This window comes from Panthera uncia, chromosome B4 (assembly GCF_023721935.1).
Source record: "Panthera uncia isolate 11264 chromosome B4, Puncia_PCG_1.0, whole genome shotgun sequence".
Lineage (NCBI taxonomy): Eukaryota > Metazoa > Chordata > Mammalia > Carnivora > Felidae > Panthera > Panthera uncia.
In genome coordinates, this window is record NC_064809.1 from 33,172,741 (window position 1) to 33,191,340 (window position 18,600).

Here is an 18,600-nt window from a genome sequence, read left to right on the forward strand (position 1 = left end):
CCCTCGAGAAAGGCGGGATAGAAGGAGCATACTTAAACATCATAAAAGCCATTTATGAAAAGCCCACAGCTAAAATCATCCTCAATGTGGAAAAACTGACAGCTTTACCCCTGAGATCAGGAACATGACAGGGATGTCCACTCTCACCGCTGTTGTTTAACATAGTGTTGGAAGATCTAGCATCAGCAATCAGACAACAAAAGCAAATCAAAGGCATCAAAATTGGCAAAGATGAAGTCAAGCTTTCACTTTTTGCAGATGACATGATATTATACATGGAAAACCCGATAGACTCCACCAAAATTCTGCTAGTACTGATACATGAATTCAGCAAAGTCGCATGATACAAAAATCAATGTACAGAAATCAGTTGCATTCCTATACACTAATAAGCAACAGAAAGACAAATGAAGAAACTGATCCCATTCACAATTGCACCAAGAATCATAAAATACCTAGGAATCAACCTAACCAAAATGTAAAAGATCTGTATGCTGAAAACTATAGAAAGCTGATGAAGGAAATTGAAGAAGGTACAAAGAAATGGAAAAGCATTCTACGCTCATGGATTGGAAGAATACATATTAAAATGTCAATACTACCCAAAGCTATCTACACATTCAATGCAATCCCAATCAAAATTGCACCAGCATTCTTCTCGAAGCTAGAACAAGCAATCCTAAATTTTGTATGGAACCACAAAAGACCCTGAATAGCCAAAGTAATTTTGAAGAAGACCAGGTGGGAGGCATCACAACCCCAGAGTTTAGCCTCCACTACAAAGCTGTAATCATCAAGACAGCATGGTATTGGCACAAAAACAGACACATAGACCAATGGAATAGAATAGAGAACCCAGAATTGGACCCAAAAATGTATGGCCAACTAATCTTTGACAAAGCAGGAAAGAATATCCAATGGAAAAAAGTCTCTTTAACAAATGGTGCTGGGAGAACTGGACAGCAACATGCAGAAGAATGAAACTAGACCACTTTCTTACACCATTCACAAAAATAAACTCAAAATGGATAAAGGACCTGAATATGAGACAGGAAACCATCAAAACCCTAGAGGAGAAAGCAGGAAAAAAACCTCTCTGACTTCAGCTGCAGCAATCTCTTACTCGACACATCCCCAAAGGCAAGGGAATTAAAAGCAAAAATGAACTATTGGCACCTCATGAAGATAAAAGCTTCCGCACAGCAAAGGAAACAATCAACAAAACTAAAAGGCAACTGACGGAATGGGAAAAGATATTTGCAAATGACATATGGGACAAAGGGCTAGTATCCAAAATCTATAAAGAACTCACCAAACTCCACACCCGAAAAAAATAATCCAGTGAAGAAATGGCCAAAAAACATGAATAGATACTTTTCTAAAGAAGACATCCAGATGGCCAAGAGGCACATGAAAAGATCCTCAACGTCGCTCCTTATCAGGGAAATACAAATCAAAACCACACTGAGATACCACCTCACACCAGTAAGAGTGGCTAAAATGTACAAATCAGGGACTATACATGCTGGAGAGGATGTGGAGAAACGGGAACCCTCTTGCACTATTGGTGGGAATGCAAACTGGTGCAGCCACTCTGGAAAACAATGTGGAGGTTCCTCAAAAAATTAATAGATCTACCCTATAACCCAGCAATAGCACTGCTAGGAATTTACCCAAGGGATACAGGAGTACTGATGCCTAGGGGCACTTATACCCCAATGTCTATAGCAGCACTTTCAACAATAGCCAAATTATGGAAAGAGCCTAAATGTCCATCAACTGATGAAAGGATAAAGAAATTGTGGTTTATGTACACAATGGAATACTACGTGGCAATGAGAAAGAATGAAATATGACCTTTTGTAGCAACATGGATGGAACTGGAGTGTTATGCTAAGTGAAATAAGTCATACAGAGAAAGACAGATACCATGTTTTCACTCTTATGTGGATCCTGAGAAACTTAACAGAAGACCATGGGGAGTGGAAGGAAAAAAAAATTAGGAGAGGGAGGGAGCCAAACCATAAAAGACTCTTAAAAACTGAGAACATCTGAGGGTTGATGGGGGGTGGGATGGAGGAGTGAGTGGGTGATGGGTACTGAGGAGGGCACCTGTTGGGATGAGCACTGGGTGTTGTATGGAAACCAATTTGACAATAAATTTCATATTTAAAAAATAATAATAATAAATAAAATTAAGTTAATAAATAATTAATTAAAAGAAAACCAAAATAAAAGACATCACAAATCTGGACTTCAAGCTATACTACAGAGCTGTAATCATCAAGACAGTATGTGGTACTCACACAAAACGGACACTCAGACCAATGGAACGGAATAGAAAACCCAGAAATGGACCCACAAACGTATGGCCAACTAATCTTTGACAAAGCAGGAAAGAATATCCAATGGAATAAAGACAGTCTTTTCAGCAAGTGGTGTGGGAAAACTGAACAGCAACATGCAGAAGAATGAACCTGGACCACTTTCTTACACCCTATACAAAAATAAACTCAAAATGGATGAAAGACCTAAATGTAAGACAGGAAGTCATCAAAATCCTTGAGAAAGCAGGCAAAAACCTCTTTGACCTTGGCTGCAGCAACTTCTTACTCAACACGTCTCCAGAGGCAAGGGAAACCCAAGCAAAAATGAATTATTGGGACCTCATCAAAATAAAATCTTCTGCACAGCAAAGGAAACAATCAGCAACACTAAAAGGCAGTTGACAGAATGGGAAAAGATATTTGTAAACGACATATCAGATAAAGGGTTAGTATCCAAAATCTATAAAGAACTTATCGAACTCAACACCCAAAAAACAAATAATCCAGTGAAGAAATGGGCAAAAGACATAAATAGATACTTCACCAAAGAAGACATCCAGATGGCCCACAGACACATGAAAAAATGCTCAACATCACTCATCATCAGGGAAATAAAAATCAAAACCACAATGACATACCACCTCATACCTGTCAGAACGGCTAACATTAACAACTCAAGCAACAACAGATGTTGGCGAGGATGCAGAGAAAGAGGATTTCTTTTGCATTACTGGTGGGAATGCAAGCTGGTGTAGCCACTCTGGAAAACAGTATGAACCAAAAACAGTATGAACAGAAAAAATAGAACCACCCTATGACCCAGCAATTGCACTACTAGGTATTTATCCAAGGGATACAGGTATGCTCTTTCAAAGGGGCACATGCACCCCCATGTTTATAGCAGCACTATCAACAATAGCCAAAGCATGGGAAGAGCCCAAATGTCCATTGATGGGTGAATGGATAAAGATGTGGTGTGTGTGTATACACACACACATACATACGATGGAGTACTACTCGGCAGTCAAAAAGAATGATATCTTGCCATTTGCAACTATGTGCTTGGAACTAGAGGGTATTATGCTAAGTGAAATTAGTCAGAGAAAGAAAAATATCATATGACTTCACTCATTTGAGGACTTTAAAACACAGAACAGATGAACATAAGGGAAGGGAAGCAAAAATAATATAAAAACAGGAGGGGGAAAAAACATAAGAGACTCTTAAATATGGAGAACAAACAGAGGGCTACTGGAGGCGTTCGGCGGGGGGTTAAGATAAATGGGTAACAGGCATTAAGGAATCTACTCCTGAAATCATTGTTGCACTATATGGTAACTAATTTGGATATAAATTTAAAATATAATAAAAATAAAATAAAATAAAATAAAATAAAATAAAATAAAATAAAATAAAATAAAATAAAGTAAAATAAAAAAGATGTGGTATACAGAGATACAGATAGGCAGAGACAGGGATATAGATTATGGATCTAGATATATGTACGTATACATATGCAATAGAATATTACTCAGCCATCAAAAAGAATGAAATCTTGCCATTTGCAGTGAGGTGGATGGAGCTAGAGAGTGTTATGCTAAGCAAAATAAGTCAGAGAAAGACAAAATACCATATGATTTCACTCATATGTGGAATTTAAGAAACAAAACAGGGGCACCTGGGTGGCTGTCAGTTGAACATCTAACTTTGGCTACTGTGGTAATCTCATGGTTCATGAGTTCGAACCCCAAGACAGGCTCACTGCTATCAGCACGTAGCCTTCTTAGAATCCTGTATATCCCTCCTCCCCCTTGTGCTCTCTCTCAAAAACAAAAAAGAAACATTAAAAAAAAGAAACATCTTTTTTAAAAAAACCGATGAACATAGAGGAAAAAAAGAAAAAAGTGTGGCAAACCAGAAAACAGACTCTTAATGATAGAGAACAAACAGGGTTATTGGAAGGGAGATAAGGGACATGAGGATTGGGTTACATGTGTGCTGGGTATTAAGGAGGGCACTTGCGATGAGCACTGGGAGTTGTACATGAGTGATGAATCACTAAATTCTATACTAGAAACTAATATTACAATGTATGTTAACTAACTGGAATTTAAATTTAAACTTGAGGGGGGTGAGAGAGAGGGTATTGAGGAGGGCACCTGTTGGGATGAGAACTGGGTGTTGTATGGAAAACAATTTGACAATAAATTTCATATTAAAAAATAAAATTAAATAAGTAAATTAAAACTTGAAGCTGAAGAAGCCTAAAAACAAGTAATTGGTGTTAACTGGAGTCAATTTAGCAGTATCTACGACAATTTTTAGATACCCATCCCCTTGGCTTAATAATTTCACTTCTCAGTACCTACAAAAATATTTATACATGCACAAAAATACATCTAAAGGTAGTCATTCAATGCATTTTTTAAATATTGAAGAAAAGGAAATGCCCTAAACATTCACCATTAAGGGGATCAAAAAAATATAGTGTATCTGTCTATGGAATTAAATGCAACAACTTTTCCAAGGAGATTTTCTAAGACATTGTTAAGTAAATAACTTATTGTGCTATTATGTAAAACTTATATATGTGATATTACATAAAAATTATGTGATGTATATGAATGCAAAAGCATAAAAATGGCCTAGTGAGATACACACTTTTACTGCATTTAGTGTCCCACAAAAATTCATGTTTTCCTGGAACCCTAGAATGTGAACTTATTTAGAAATGGAGTCTTCACAGATATAATTAGCCAAGTAAAAATGACATCACAGTACATTAGCGTGGGCCCTAAATCCAATGACTGGTGTAGCTAAACAAAAGCCATGTAAAGACATACAGGGAAGAAAGCCATGTGAAGATGGAGGACGAGACTGTGTGACATTAGCTACAGGTCAATGAACAATAAGGACTGCTGGTAACCACTAGAAACTAGAAGAGAATCATTGGAACAGATTCTCCTTCAGAGGCTCCAAAAGGAACCAACCTTGCCAATACCTTGACTTTGAACTTCTGGCCTCCTAAACTGTGAGAGAGAAAATTTTCTGTTATTTTAAGTCATCCATTTTGTGATAGTTTGTTATGACAGTGCTAGGAAGCTAGTTATATACTTATTTAACAATGGCTAGCTACAAGGAAGGGACTCTATGTATTTCTATATTGTTTGAATATTTACAGTGAGAATTTATTACTGCATGGCTAATTTTTTGCCAAAAAAATAAAATAATAAAGAAATTATCCATATTTTATGCTGGAAGTTTTGGCTCTGCCACTTATCAAGTATGAAATCTTGAGCAAGTCATTAAACATATGAATGTCTCAATTGCTTCATCTGTAAAAATAGGGATAGTAACATCTACCCTGCTCACCTTGCAGGTTGGTATTAAAGTCTCCTTGGACCCTTTCTTTCACTGTCCATATCCATTCTTCCTCCAAAGTGGCTCTAGTGACTATGAATACCTTTCCTTTCATACTACCATCTCTGTCTCTAATTCATGTTGCCAGCCCCCAGGAGATTTATTGTATCAAAACGCCACTAAATTTTCCTTTCCTTTCTGAACCCCTTCAACAATTCCTCATTACCTGTTAAATTAGATCCAGTAGTTCTTAGTAGTTCAAGACCTTCTACATTTTGAGCCCCACTGACCATCCATCCTTATCAATCATCGCTGCTTCCTTGGTAGAGGAAAACCAGGTTTGTGGTTTTGAACCTTGAGCCTCACCTTTTCCAGCCATGCCATTGTGTATATTTATCCCTGTAAATGGACTGTCCTCCATCCTAACCTCCTTTCCAGCCTTATGGCTTATCACATGGTCCTAAAATAGAAATATTGCACTTTACTTTGAACTCCTGTAGCACAAGCCCTCAGTATCTTATGCATTTTAATTACCGCCCCCCCCCCCCCCATTAAACTGAAAACTCCTTTGGAGAAAAAGAACTTTATTCATTATGGTGTCTAGCACACTACCTTTCAGAGAGTAGGTAATCAATACATATTTGTCAAATAAATGAATAACAATTATAAAACACTTCACTTTTATTAAAGTAGTATGGGTTCTAAAATTGTTTTAAATTATAAACAAAAATAATATTCTGCCAGTACATACCAGTACAGTCAAAATAGCTGTAAAATACTGAAATACTTCCCTACCACTGCCCCTTGCCACCTGAATGCCTCCCATTACAATTGTTGGCCTGGTTTCCCCTCTCCTGTGAACACTTCAACCCCTCTACTCTCCTAACTAAAGGATTCATGCCTTCCACAGCAGGAAGCACTCAGGTCCTGGCTCTAGCCAGTGGAAGTGTCTATTCTGACTGATCAAGACCCATGCAGAGTTACTGGTAAATATTTTGATAATCAACCCCGATTATAAATAAAATTTAACTATACAATTTGAAAATGATCCTTCTTCTCACTGCAAAATCTCTTGAGAGAGTCAGCAGATCCAGGGATAGAAAAGAAAAATGAAACTTTGTCAGTCTCTGACAGTTTAGGGTACATCCATTAGGATTCAATCTTCATGTAAACCAGAAGATATGCAGTTTCCCGCCTAGAAAGAAAAAAAAATGCAACATAACAGAAATGGAACATTCATAGTTAAGTGATATGTTTTTAACTCATGATAGGACAAGCATCAGAAAAGTTTCTAGTTATTGGATAAAGTCTTCATTTATCCATTACCTCAGAGGAGAAGAAAATGGGTAACCTGAGAAAATAGCCATTAAGCTCCTATTAGTTAACATCTGTATCATGGGTTGACAAACTACCTGTCCACAAGCCAAATATAGCCCTGTTTTTTAAAATAAATTTAACTGGAACACAGCCACACTCATTCATTCATGTGTCATCTGTGGCTGCTTTTGTGCTACAAGGGCAGAGTTGAGTGGTTGCAACAGAGACTGTGTGGCCCACAAAGCCTAAAATATTTACACTTTGGCCCTTTACAGAGAAAGTTTGTCAAACCCTGATATAAATAATGGGACAATCACTGACGACCAGAAAGTGACAAAGAGTGCGTATCTAAGAGGGATGTTCAGAAGAAAAGATAAAAAGTAGAAGATTGTAAGAGAATTTAAAACACAAATTTCACCTAATTCATTATTTTTCAAGTGATCAGTCCTACTTAGCTGAAATAATTTCAAATATCACCTTTGGTGTACAATGTCACTGCAACCCAGAAACTCATCTGAAAAAACTTACAAAGTCTCTGCTTTAACTTCATCCAGCTCTTTTTTTTCTCTCTAGCTTCCCCTCTGTAGTTGTTGATTTTTTCTAAATATATTTATCACTATTTACTAAATGCAAGCCACTGTACCGGACAAAGAAAAAGTTCACGGTCTAATGTAAAAAAAAAAGTTATATATGCAAACAATTACAAAACAGGGAGGTCATTTCTATAAATGAGGTATGCTTAAAGTGCAGAGCAAGCATATGAGAAGTCCCTACAAATCTGCTGGGGTCAATCAGTGAAGGCTTTATAGAGTAGGAAAAGCCATGAGCAGAGACATTAAAGCATGGTGGGAGTTTGCCTTAATAATAAATTAGGAGAGGGAAAGACAGATCAGGAACTGCATGTGTAAAACCATGGAGGATATGATGTTTGGGGAGCTACTTATAGTTTAGTATTGTTGGAATCTAAATTGTGAAAAAAGCATGGTATGGTAATATGGGTATTCAGAGATGAGGCTTAAAAGTCACTGGGGAGTTACCCAAATATAAGCGGCAGCTGAATTCATGAGAGTTTCATACAGCACTAAGAAACCTGTGTAAACTCACTGGGTTTCCACCACTCAAACACTTCTCTTACCAGCGGTAGTTATGATTTCCATAAGTACACTGGATGTCTTCCCAGGATACCTGGAAGTACATAAACAGATGAAGTGAAGTATCCAGCTCACATATGTTAAGCATCCAGAGTATAGGGTGCTACAATTTACCCTCTGTCACTTATCCAGATAAACCCCTCCCTGGTACCTCCCAAGACCTGAATCATCCAGTGATAGGATGCCATGTATATGAAGCCTCTTTTAGTACACTGGTCCTTCTATTTTTGGTTATGCTTGGTTCTAACTTACATATATCTAACTCTTCTGGCTCTCTATAAGTTTCCCACAAGCATGAACCTGCAGGGCACTGAGCCTAGAACACCAAAAACCTAGACAATGAGCTAAGTGGATTCTTATAGGGCTATACACCAGATGGGGACTTGATGCAGGAAAGGACTTTAAGCAGGATCAGACCTATAAATATAGAGGACGAACTTATGGTTGGTAGAGGGAGTGGGTGGGGGGTGGGAAAAATGGGTGAAGAGGAATGGGAGATACAGTTATGTAATGAATAAGTCACAGGAATAAAAGGCACAGCATAAGGAATATAGTCAGTGATACTCTGATAGTGTTTTATGGTGACAGATGGTAGGTAGCTATACTTGTGGTTAGCACAGTATAATGTATAAACTCATTGAATCACTATACTATACACCTGAAACTAACATTGTGTTAACTATACCTGAATTTAAAAAATCTTTTTTTAAAGAAAAGGACTTGTTTAAGGGCTGCACACACAGAGAAAACAGGCCCACAATGTGTCCTGACCTTAAGGACCCATCTAGTCCTGGGTTCATAATTTATTAGAAGTTGCTAATCCAGGACAACATTTTGGACAATGTTCCTCACCCAACAAACATTGGAGTCGTTGAAGCAGAACCATTTTCCATCCACAGAATTCTGGATATAGGCACAGTAATGACCAAAGTCAGCTGCCCCAACATGGGCAACCACAGCAAAGAGCTCATACTGTCTTCCAAGCTGGAGGGACATAAAGCACAAAATTATTCAGCTATCATCCCTTTTTTTCTAACCATAGAATAAAGAAACATTATTTCATAATATATTTTACTGCCTACTCTGTGCCAGGCACTGGTACTTCAAGGGGACTAGAAAATAGTCTTTGAACTCAAGAATCTCATGATTAGTTTAGCCAGAATTAAAATGCCATATTTTATACTAGGTATATTTACAGGTAAATTTGGGAAGACTCAACTTTTGCCCCAAAAGAGAAAAAGGAACAATCATCTAAGAAAAGCTCCCCAAAGAAGACATTCTTGAACTGATCTTGAATTGATTCTTGAATGAATAAGATTAGGAGACAAGTTATGGGAAGGAGGTATACTCAATGGACCCAGAAATTGCAAAGGCTTTGCAGTGTAACAGAACAGAGCATGCTGAGGAAATGGAAGTCAGAGAGGTTTCTGGGAAGTCACAAGAGATGAGGCTACAAAAATCAAGGCAGGAACTAGAACTTTATCTAATTTTTTTCAAGTTTTTATTTAAATTCCAGCTAGTTAACATACAGGGTAATATTAGTTTCAGGTGTAAAATTTAGTGATTTTTTTTATAATAAGAATTAGAATTATTGGGACCCATCATAAGTTTAAGCAGAGAAAAAGCATCATCAGATGTGTTTGAGAAAAATACTGAAATAATGTGGTTTGAAAAATGGAATGAGAGTTCAAGTGAGGCAGAGGCCAATGAGATCAGTTTGGGCACCACTACAATGCAAGAAAAATGGCTATAGTCTAGACAGTGACTATCAGTAGTAGTCACCAAAATGATAATAATCATTCTTAACATAATAATTATTAGCTAACCTTTGGCATTTGCTATGCACTTAGCTATGTCTTTACATGAGTTATTTCATTTAATATTCATAAAAATCATGTTAAGCTGGGTGGTGATATAAATCCTATTTCACAAAGGTGGAATCTAAGCTCAGGGAGGTAAAGTAATTTACCCAAAGGTCAGAGCTTATAACTAGAAAAGGCAGAATTCCAACCCAGACCTGTCTGGCCTCAAAGCCTAAGCTCTTAATCCCTATGCTACACTAAGAAAGTGAGACTAAAGGTGAGACTGAGGGGGCATATTTGCACAAAATTAGGCATAAATAACCAAGGACTGGATATTGGGGTATTGGGGAAGGGGCAAGTAGGAGGCATCTCTGGCTTGGAAATTAAGAAAATATTAGTACTATAAAGTTAAATATGGAACAGAGCTATTTGGGAAAAAAGATAATGAATTTGGGGGCTATGTGACAACATTCAGTAGAGGTGAATACACTGGTTTGGAGCTCAAGTGTAAGACCTGGACAGGAGATACAAATTTGGAAGTCTTAAGTTTGAGGTGATTACCAAAATCATGAGAATTAATGAGATGAAATTTGAAAAATGGACAGGAGAAATAATGGAAAACTATATGCTAATAAAATCATGGGCAGGAAAGGATCCACCAATAAAGAAAGAAGCTGTATGAGGAAAGCTTATGGTAGATTCTGAAGGAGAGTAGGATCAATAACAGAATATTACAAAAAGATCAAGTAAGGGAAGGACCAAAAAGCATCCCTCAGATTTGGCAGTAAGTCATTCTACTCTCTCAAATCTTAGAAACTGAAGATAAGAGAGAATTTTCTGTGAAAAGAGAATAGTGGTAGGGGTACCTGGGTAGTTCAGTCGGTTAAGCAGCCGACTTCAGATCAGGTCATGATCTCACGGCTCATGAGTTTGGGCCCCACGTTGGGCTCTGCACTGAAAGCTCAGAGCCTGGAGCCTGCTTTGGATTCTGTGTCTCCTTCTCTCTCTGCCCCTCCCCCACTCAAGTGCGCTCTCTCGCTCTCTCAAAAAAACAAAAAAAAAATTTAAAAAAAAATTTTTTAAAGAAAGGGGAATAGTGGTGGGAGAGATGGAGTTTGGATTGATTGTGAGAAGGATCTCAACATTAGTCATAAATACCTTATTCTTTTATATTAACACAGTCAAATAATATCCCTAATCTGAGACTTTGAAAAACTATCAATATGGGAGACAGGGGTGAGGGTAGTGCAAATGAAGCTAAGTCACCCAAAAGGGAGAACTCAAATTATTCTCTATTTTCATTTGGGAATTTACACTAGACTTTAAAAATGCAGAGCAATACCTAGCTCTAATTGTTTATAAGAAATACAAAGGATAAAGGAACATGTTAAATAACACCAACCAGCAAATTCTGGATATTTATTTTTGAAAACCTTCAACCAAATGAAACACAAGGACAAGAAAAAGAGGGGAAAGAAATTTAAAAGAAACTTAACCTAGGGGCACCTGGGTGGTTCAGTTGGTTAAGTGTCTGACTTAGGCTCAGGTCATGATCTTGCAGTTAATGAGTTCGAGCCCCATGTCAGGCTCTGTGCTGACAGCTAGGAACTCTGAGCCTTCTTTGGATTCTGTGTCTCCCTCTCTCTCTGCCCCTCCTCTGTTAGCACTCTCTTTCTCAAAAATAAACATTAAAAAAATTATAAAAAAAAAAAAAGAAACAACCTAAAAGAAAGAAAGGCAGGAAGAAGTAGAGGGAAGGAGGGAAAGAGAAGAGGAAGGAAGGATGGAAACTTAGGCAAATGCAAGTGTAGCCTTTGTTGGGATCTAGGTTCAAACAAACCAATGTATAGGTCACAGAAACCTAAATATTGACTGGGCATTAGTGACAATAGGAAATTATGAGATATGCTATTGGTGGGAGTGAAAACTGGTGCAGCCACTATGGAAAACAGTATGGAGTTTCCCCCAAAAAAGTAAAAAATGGAACTACCCTATGATCTAGTAATCATAGTACTCAGTATTTACCCAAAAAATGCAAAAACACTAATTAAAAGGAATACATGAACCCTATGTTTATTGTAGCATTATTTACAATAGCCAAGATATGGAAGCAGCCCAAGTGTCCATCAATAGATGAATGGATACACTTGAGTTAAGGTGGCGGAGCAGTAGGGGGTCCCTATACTTGCCTCAGCCCTCAAAAACAGCTAGATAAATACCAAATCATTCCAACACACCCAATAAGTCAATCTGAATGCTGAGAGAATGACCTGCAGAACCAGAGGGAAAAAAGAAGCCACATCATGAAAGGTAGGAGCTGCAGAGATGTGATTCCAGGGATAAAACAACTGCGGGTGGTATGGAGGGGAGAGAGCCTTGATCTTGTAGCGATCAGAGAGAGAAACAGAAAGCAGTGCACAAGGGTTTGCACAAGGGAAACATCTTCACTAAAACCACTGACTAGAAAACTAGAGTGGCTGATTATTGCAGGTTTTTACAAAGAGTGGAGCTCAAAGTCTGAAGTTTTAGAAGTCTGCACCACTGCTAGGCTCCACCTGGTGGGCATAGTAGTGCTCCTATAGGGAAGAAGCCAGAGGCCCAGGAGCAGAAAGCATGGTTTGAGAATCTCCTGGGTCACTGGGAGAGGCATTTCCCCTTCTTGGAGTGCATTTGGGAGAGGTGGCATGGCATCTCTGGGGACAAAAGTTGGTGGGCCCAAATGTGCTGCTCCATTCATTAACATAGTGACAGAGACACCTGGCTGAGGGCAGCAAACCTTGGTGCCAGCTTTTTGCTGCACTTTACCATAAATTCCAAGCCTTCACATGATTCTGTGACTGCTTTTCTGAAACAAACCAGCACAAGCTGCAGTGTGGTGAGACCCTCCTCCATAGGATCAGTGCCATGTCTGTACCACACCGGGTCCCTAAAATTTGGAGTTTTGAAACCCAGCCACATGCCTGAAATAAAACAGAACTATGCTGCCTGGCAGGTAGACAGCTCAGACACGGGGTGAAGACAGGAATTTGACAGAAGCCAGGGACACAAGAGGGGAGACTGTTCGCTCTTCTGTGAGGGATTCCTGGACAGTGGCAAGCATGAACTTCCTGCTCCAGGGAGGAGAGAGCAGGGTGACACCATTTTCGCCCTGCCTATCAGCGCTGACAGACTTCAGTGAGCAACACAGTGCCCCCAGTGGAAGCTGGAGCTGCTTACACCTAGCCCAGCATTCTTTTCTAGCTCCGTGGCTAGCTCCTTACACCTTCTGCCCTTTTTCCTTCTCTTCTTCTGGGATTCCTATGGTATTACATTTTATGGAGTCACTGAGTTTCCTAAGTCTACATTTGTGATCCAATATTTTTCTTTTCTTCTTTAGAATGACATAATGAAATACTTTAAATGAAATGGCATGGTGTCTGGGACGTGCTTCAAAATAATCCAGTAGAGGGTTGGAGAAAGAAGAGGATGAGGATGTTGGTAAAGCAAGATTGGGCATGAATCTTGATAAATTTTAAGCTGCTTGAAAGACATGGGGATTCATTGTATAATTCCCCATTACTTTGCTACATATTCAAGATTTTCTATAACAATGTCTTGTTAAGTGGAATAAAATTTTAATATATTATTTCATTAAGATATACTTCATAGTACACAAACAGAAATAAGGAAAATTCAAAGGACAGAAAATAATAATCTTACAAAATGTATATACACTAAATAGGCAAAGAAACCATGTTATATAGGAGCTACTATATTATCAGGCCTCAATTTTTAAAATACCAGGGTTCTAGAACATGAATAGCAAACAAAGCATGAACAAAACAGTCCATAAAAGGATATATAAAGGATATATCCTTTATAGACTATATATATATACATATATATATATATACACATATATACATATATAATTATATATATATCATTTACTAAATGTAGCATTTCAAACCTAAGAAAAGATATTTATGTCATATCTTTTCCTCAGAATTTCCCAATAAGTTACCAGCTCAGGACAACTGAATTCAACTTCACTTTGATTAAATTTGACCTAAATGAACTGGCTCTCTTGTTACTATCCTCAAAGTAGGCATAAACTGTTTCAGGAAGAAAGTTAGGTTGATATTATATTTAGAACCCAAGATGTTGTGTTTACCTATGTATATGTATTACATACCATATTTAAGTGGAAAGAGAGTTATGGGTTCTTTCCCTCTCTCAGTGCTGTGGAGTACATAAACCAAAGCTCAATATTTAGAAATAAAGTCTCTGGATTCTTAAAAGAAAAGCAACCATAAACAGCAAATGTTGTTGATAGTAGTATGGTAGTAACAACCTATCATTGTTATTCAGGAATCATTAAAATACTGTTTTAAAAAGAATATTTCTTGAATGTATGAATATGTTTCTATGAATCACACCAAGTAGCTGCCGATGAGTTTCCCTCCCTTTGTGTACCCCAAGCACAGCCAGCAGAGGCCATGATTTCTGAGATGATACAATGACACAGATGAGATGCCCAAAAGTGCCATCTCTGTTGAGTGGGTGACTTCAAGCACCTTAGGGGAGGAGAAGCAAAATCAAGCAGACAAGGGGTCTGAAGAGAAGGAGAATGGAGGGAACTGAGGAGCTTCTCACCTGTTCCTCAGCACTGCAGAGGTCTTCCTCAATCAGAAGGACCTGACTTAAATCCAAACTCTGGGGGAAATAAAGTGAGTGGCAGATTTTTTCTGTCTGCGAATTCCTGATGGAGAACCGTAAGAGGTGGATTGTCAAGGTCTGGGGCAAATGGGTCAGCTTCAAGACCTGAAAAACCAAAATTACTGTGGAGATGAAGTCCTAAGGCCCTTGAAATGGGTAGATTCAGAGAAATACCAGAGCTGATCATATATTCTTCCCAAAAAGAGAGGTAAGAATGATATAATACAGAATTAAGGGCCCCCATTTGCTGAATCTGTTGAGCTCTCTCACAGGAACCAGAGCTCAGGGAAACTACAGAGGCTGCTCTAGAGAGCTAGTCTAACCCTGTGGGGGGAACTCTGCATGCTTCCCTTGGATATTCTCCTCTTATCTTTTAAAAGGCTCTGCTCCTCTCAGTGATGGGCCTCTGATAATCAGAAGCCCCAGATCCCGGGCTGCTAGCCTGATATGGATTCCCTCCCTCAACCATCACAAGGTACCCTCAAGGTCTCCATTAGGAAATCCACCAAGGACAACCCCAGAGTAGGGAAGCTTCTGGTTTTAGGGAGCAAGTACCTGCTTCCCACAAGTCTTCTTCCCACAGTTCTCACAGAAGCATTTGCTTTTGCCTGATAACTCCCTGGGTTGGAAGAAACAGCGAAGGGCATCCTCCTGTCCCAGGAGAACAAAGAAAAAGCAGAGTTGGTATTTACCATATACAGTATAACATATCACCCTACAGATGAGGATTTAAGCTTTCCTTCTGATTCTCTCCTTGTTCCCCTTACCATCTGGCCCACTGTGATGCATGTGGCAGGATTTCCAAAAGTACCTACTGACTTGAAGGAAAAACAGGAGGGAGCATTTGTTAAGGTAGCAGCATGAGGAAAGGAAGTAAAAGGAAAGAAAGGTTTTCACCAAATCAAAGGAGAACTTAGAATTGTGCAAAGGAAATAGAAATTATTTTTTAAAAGCCAAAGGTGGATTAAAGAAGCAAGAGCACACTGGCAGCACTGGGTTTATGGGAACAGCAAATTCACCAAGAGGAATTCCTCACCAGGGTTTTCAGGGGCTTTGAGTCCATATCAAAAAGAGGAAGGGGGAGGGTCAGCATGCTACTATTTCTGCTCCTTTCCGTTGTACATTCAAGGCAAACCAAGGACTCCTTCATCCGGATTGTATAAAGGGCCTGCAGCCTCTCTACCTGCAAGAGAGAGGAAGTGAGAGGAAAGAAGGGTACAAAGCCATAAACAAAACAGGTGAGGTGAATTTCCAGAAATTATATCCACCAGACAGAAGCTCCAGAAATGGCAGCCACTGATTCTCTTTGCTCTTCAAAAAGGTACAAAATAATAACAGTAATAATATTACGGAATTGTGATAAGTATTTATGTGGATTTTCTCTTTTAATCCTCTCTATACATTATATTGATGATAGCTGAATGAGCTAAATGAGCAGCATCTTAAACTTCTGAGTTCTTTAGTTCTAACATCTTACCAAGTCCACATCTGTGATTTGGTCCTTAATTAGGTTCCAGACTGTGAGGTAGAGTTGAGCAGCATCATGCTGGACAAACACTGGCCAAAGAGAAAAGTAACAGCTTGATCAGTGAGGTCACCAAGGACATTTCCCATGCCCTTGTGCCCTAGCTACCTAGATACACATGAACACTCATCACTTTGTCCTCTTCTAGCCTTCACTCCCTCCACCCCAGCTTTTCAAGCTAAATTTACACTCGATGGTAGGCATTATTAAAAATGAAAAATAAACTTGTTATTTATTTTTAAGAACTCCTCTTAAAACTTAAAATCCAGTCTGACTGCATCACAGAAGTTTCCCTTCCCCTGACTGGCCACTCACACCTACTGACCTCTACTGTGGGACCCAGCTAGATAAAACCAATATGCAATAGTGCATTCTCTCCTCTCCTATTTTTAAGCCAAGCCAATACCTTAATTGGACTCTAATGGCCACTAATTTCTCTGTACCTTTATTTAATTTCTTTTCTCATTCCCCAGAAATTTAGCAGTTTCCTAATGCTCATATCTGACCCAGGTCTTCCCCAAAGGTATCTAGGAGAACAAAAAAGGAAAGGACCATCTCAGTGTTAGATGATGCTAGCTAAGAGGAGATGGGAACTAAGCACTGAATTCTCCATATGTTATATAAGTAAATGTAAGGCTAAAATATTCTGTACATATATAAATGAATTTCTGTTGTTCAAAAGAAACCTAGGAAGACAACGAATATGAAAAACACACTGAGTATTATTTTACAAAAGGATAGATGTCTGCCAACATGCAAAGAAGACATTGCAAGAAAACATAACATGCAAGTTATTGTAAATGTAGTAAATATTCATGTCAGCTATCTCAACACCAATACTTACTACAATTTGTACTTAATGTTTTTGGATTTCATTTTGTTTTGGTCTGTCTCTTCTCTAAACCGTAAGCACCATGGAGGCAAAGACTCTTATCAGTCTTATTCTCTTATCTACAGCACCAGCACAATACCTGGCACATAACAGGTGAACACTATATATGAGTTGAATGAATTAATTTAATCATTGGGTAATAATCCCTAACCTAAAGACAGAGTGGAACTAGGGCTGAACCTATGCTGTCCCCAGGGAATTATGGAGGCAACTCTGAACACAAAGGAAGTTAGATCACCTTGCCATTTGGAGACATTTTGCTTTATCTGACCATAGCAAAGCTAAGAGTCCTGATACATCTAAAAAATACAGGGATATTTGCTCAATCCATATTTACTGAAAACCTTCTATGTGCAAGGCATTGTACATGCTAGATAAAGTTACTATCCTCAATAAACCTAAATTCTAGTGGAAGACAAGTATCCATAAAATCATAATTCAAAGAAGAATAAGAAAAATTCCTTAAGGTGTACAAAATATTATGAAAAGCTATATGAAGGTGAGAATACAATTGGAATGGTGGAGTGAGGGTCTCTATAAATCTACTCCTCCATAAAAGCAATTAAAATGCTGGCCAAAAAAAAGTGAAAATTGTTTTTTTCAGAACTCTGAAAATTAACCAAAAGTATACAAAAATCTTAGGCATATTTATTCAACAAACACTGCAGAACCTAAGAAGAATAGGATTTGAGACTTTTCAACTTGGCCTATTCCCATTTCCTTCTTCTCAGCTCTGTAGTAGACTTGGAAACAAGAAAACCTGCAAACATGGAAACTGTGGAAACCAGAAGCCTAGCAATGAGAAGAAGGGGCAGACTGGGGCTGGAGCTCCTCAAAAAGTTCCATACCAAAGCATTTTTATTATCTGACCTGCTTGCAGCTTCACTGAAAAAGCAATGAAAAGGGGAAATTTAAAGTTAAAAGCACAATATTGTTTACATTAGCACCCATGAAAATGAAATACTTAGGTATAAATCTAAACAAATACATACAAGATCTATATGAGAAAAACTATAAATTTTGATGACAGAAATCAGAAGAATTATATAAGTGGAAAGATATACCATGTTCACGGATAGGAGGACTCAATATTGTCAAGATGCCAGTTCTTCCCAACTTGATCTATAGACTCAATGCAATTCCAGTCAAGATCCCAGCAAGTTATTTTATGGATACTGAAAAAGTGATTCCAAAGTCTATTTGGAAAGGCAAAGACCCAGAATAGCCAACACAACATTGAGGGAAAAAATAAAATCAAAGACCTAATTCTGAAACTAATAAAATATCAATAATCAAAACAATGTAATATTGCATAAGAACAGAAAATAGATCAGTGGAATGAAACAGAGATCCCAGGAATACACCAACATAAACAATATTACTGCTCTTTGACAAAGAAGCAAAGGCAATACGATGGAACAAAGATAGTCTTTTCACTCAATGGTGCTGCTTAACACCTGCATATCCATATGAAAACAAATGAAACCATACACAGACTTTATATCTCTTAAGAAAACGAATTCAAAAT

At 38.2% G+C, this 18,600-nt stretch overlaps 1 protein-coding gene across 1 annotated transcript in view; it reads right to left on the reverse strand.

The window, feature by feature from the left end:
- Positions 1-6,262: 6,262 nt before the first annotated feature.
- Positions 6,263-18,600, reverse strand: part of USP18 (ubiquitin specific peptidase 18) — a 46,520-nt gene continuing 34,182 nt past the window's right edge. Inside the window, exons 4-11 of the mRNA XM_049626645.1 lie at positions 17,833-17,957; positions 16,133-16,212; positions 15,692-15,838; positions 15,211-15,306; positions 14,593-14,760; positions 9,008-9,139; positions 8,140-8,189; positions 6,263-6,882 (exon numbers count right to left, since the gene is read on the reverse strand). Coding sequence (XP_049482602.1) covers positions 6,837-6,882; positions 8,140-8,189; positions 9,008-9,139; positions 14,593-14,760; positions 15,211-15,306; positions 15,692-15,838; positions 16,133-16,212; positions 17,833-17,957 — 844 coding nt within the window. The 3' untranslated portion in view covers positions 6,263-6,836. The remainder of the gene's footprint in view (positions 6,883-8,139; positions 8,190-9,007; positions 9,140-14,592; positions 14,761-15,210; positions 15,307-15,691; positions 15,839-16,132; positions 16,213-17,832; positions 17,958-18,600) is intronic.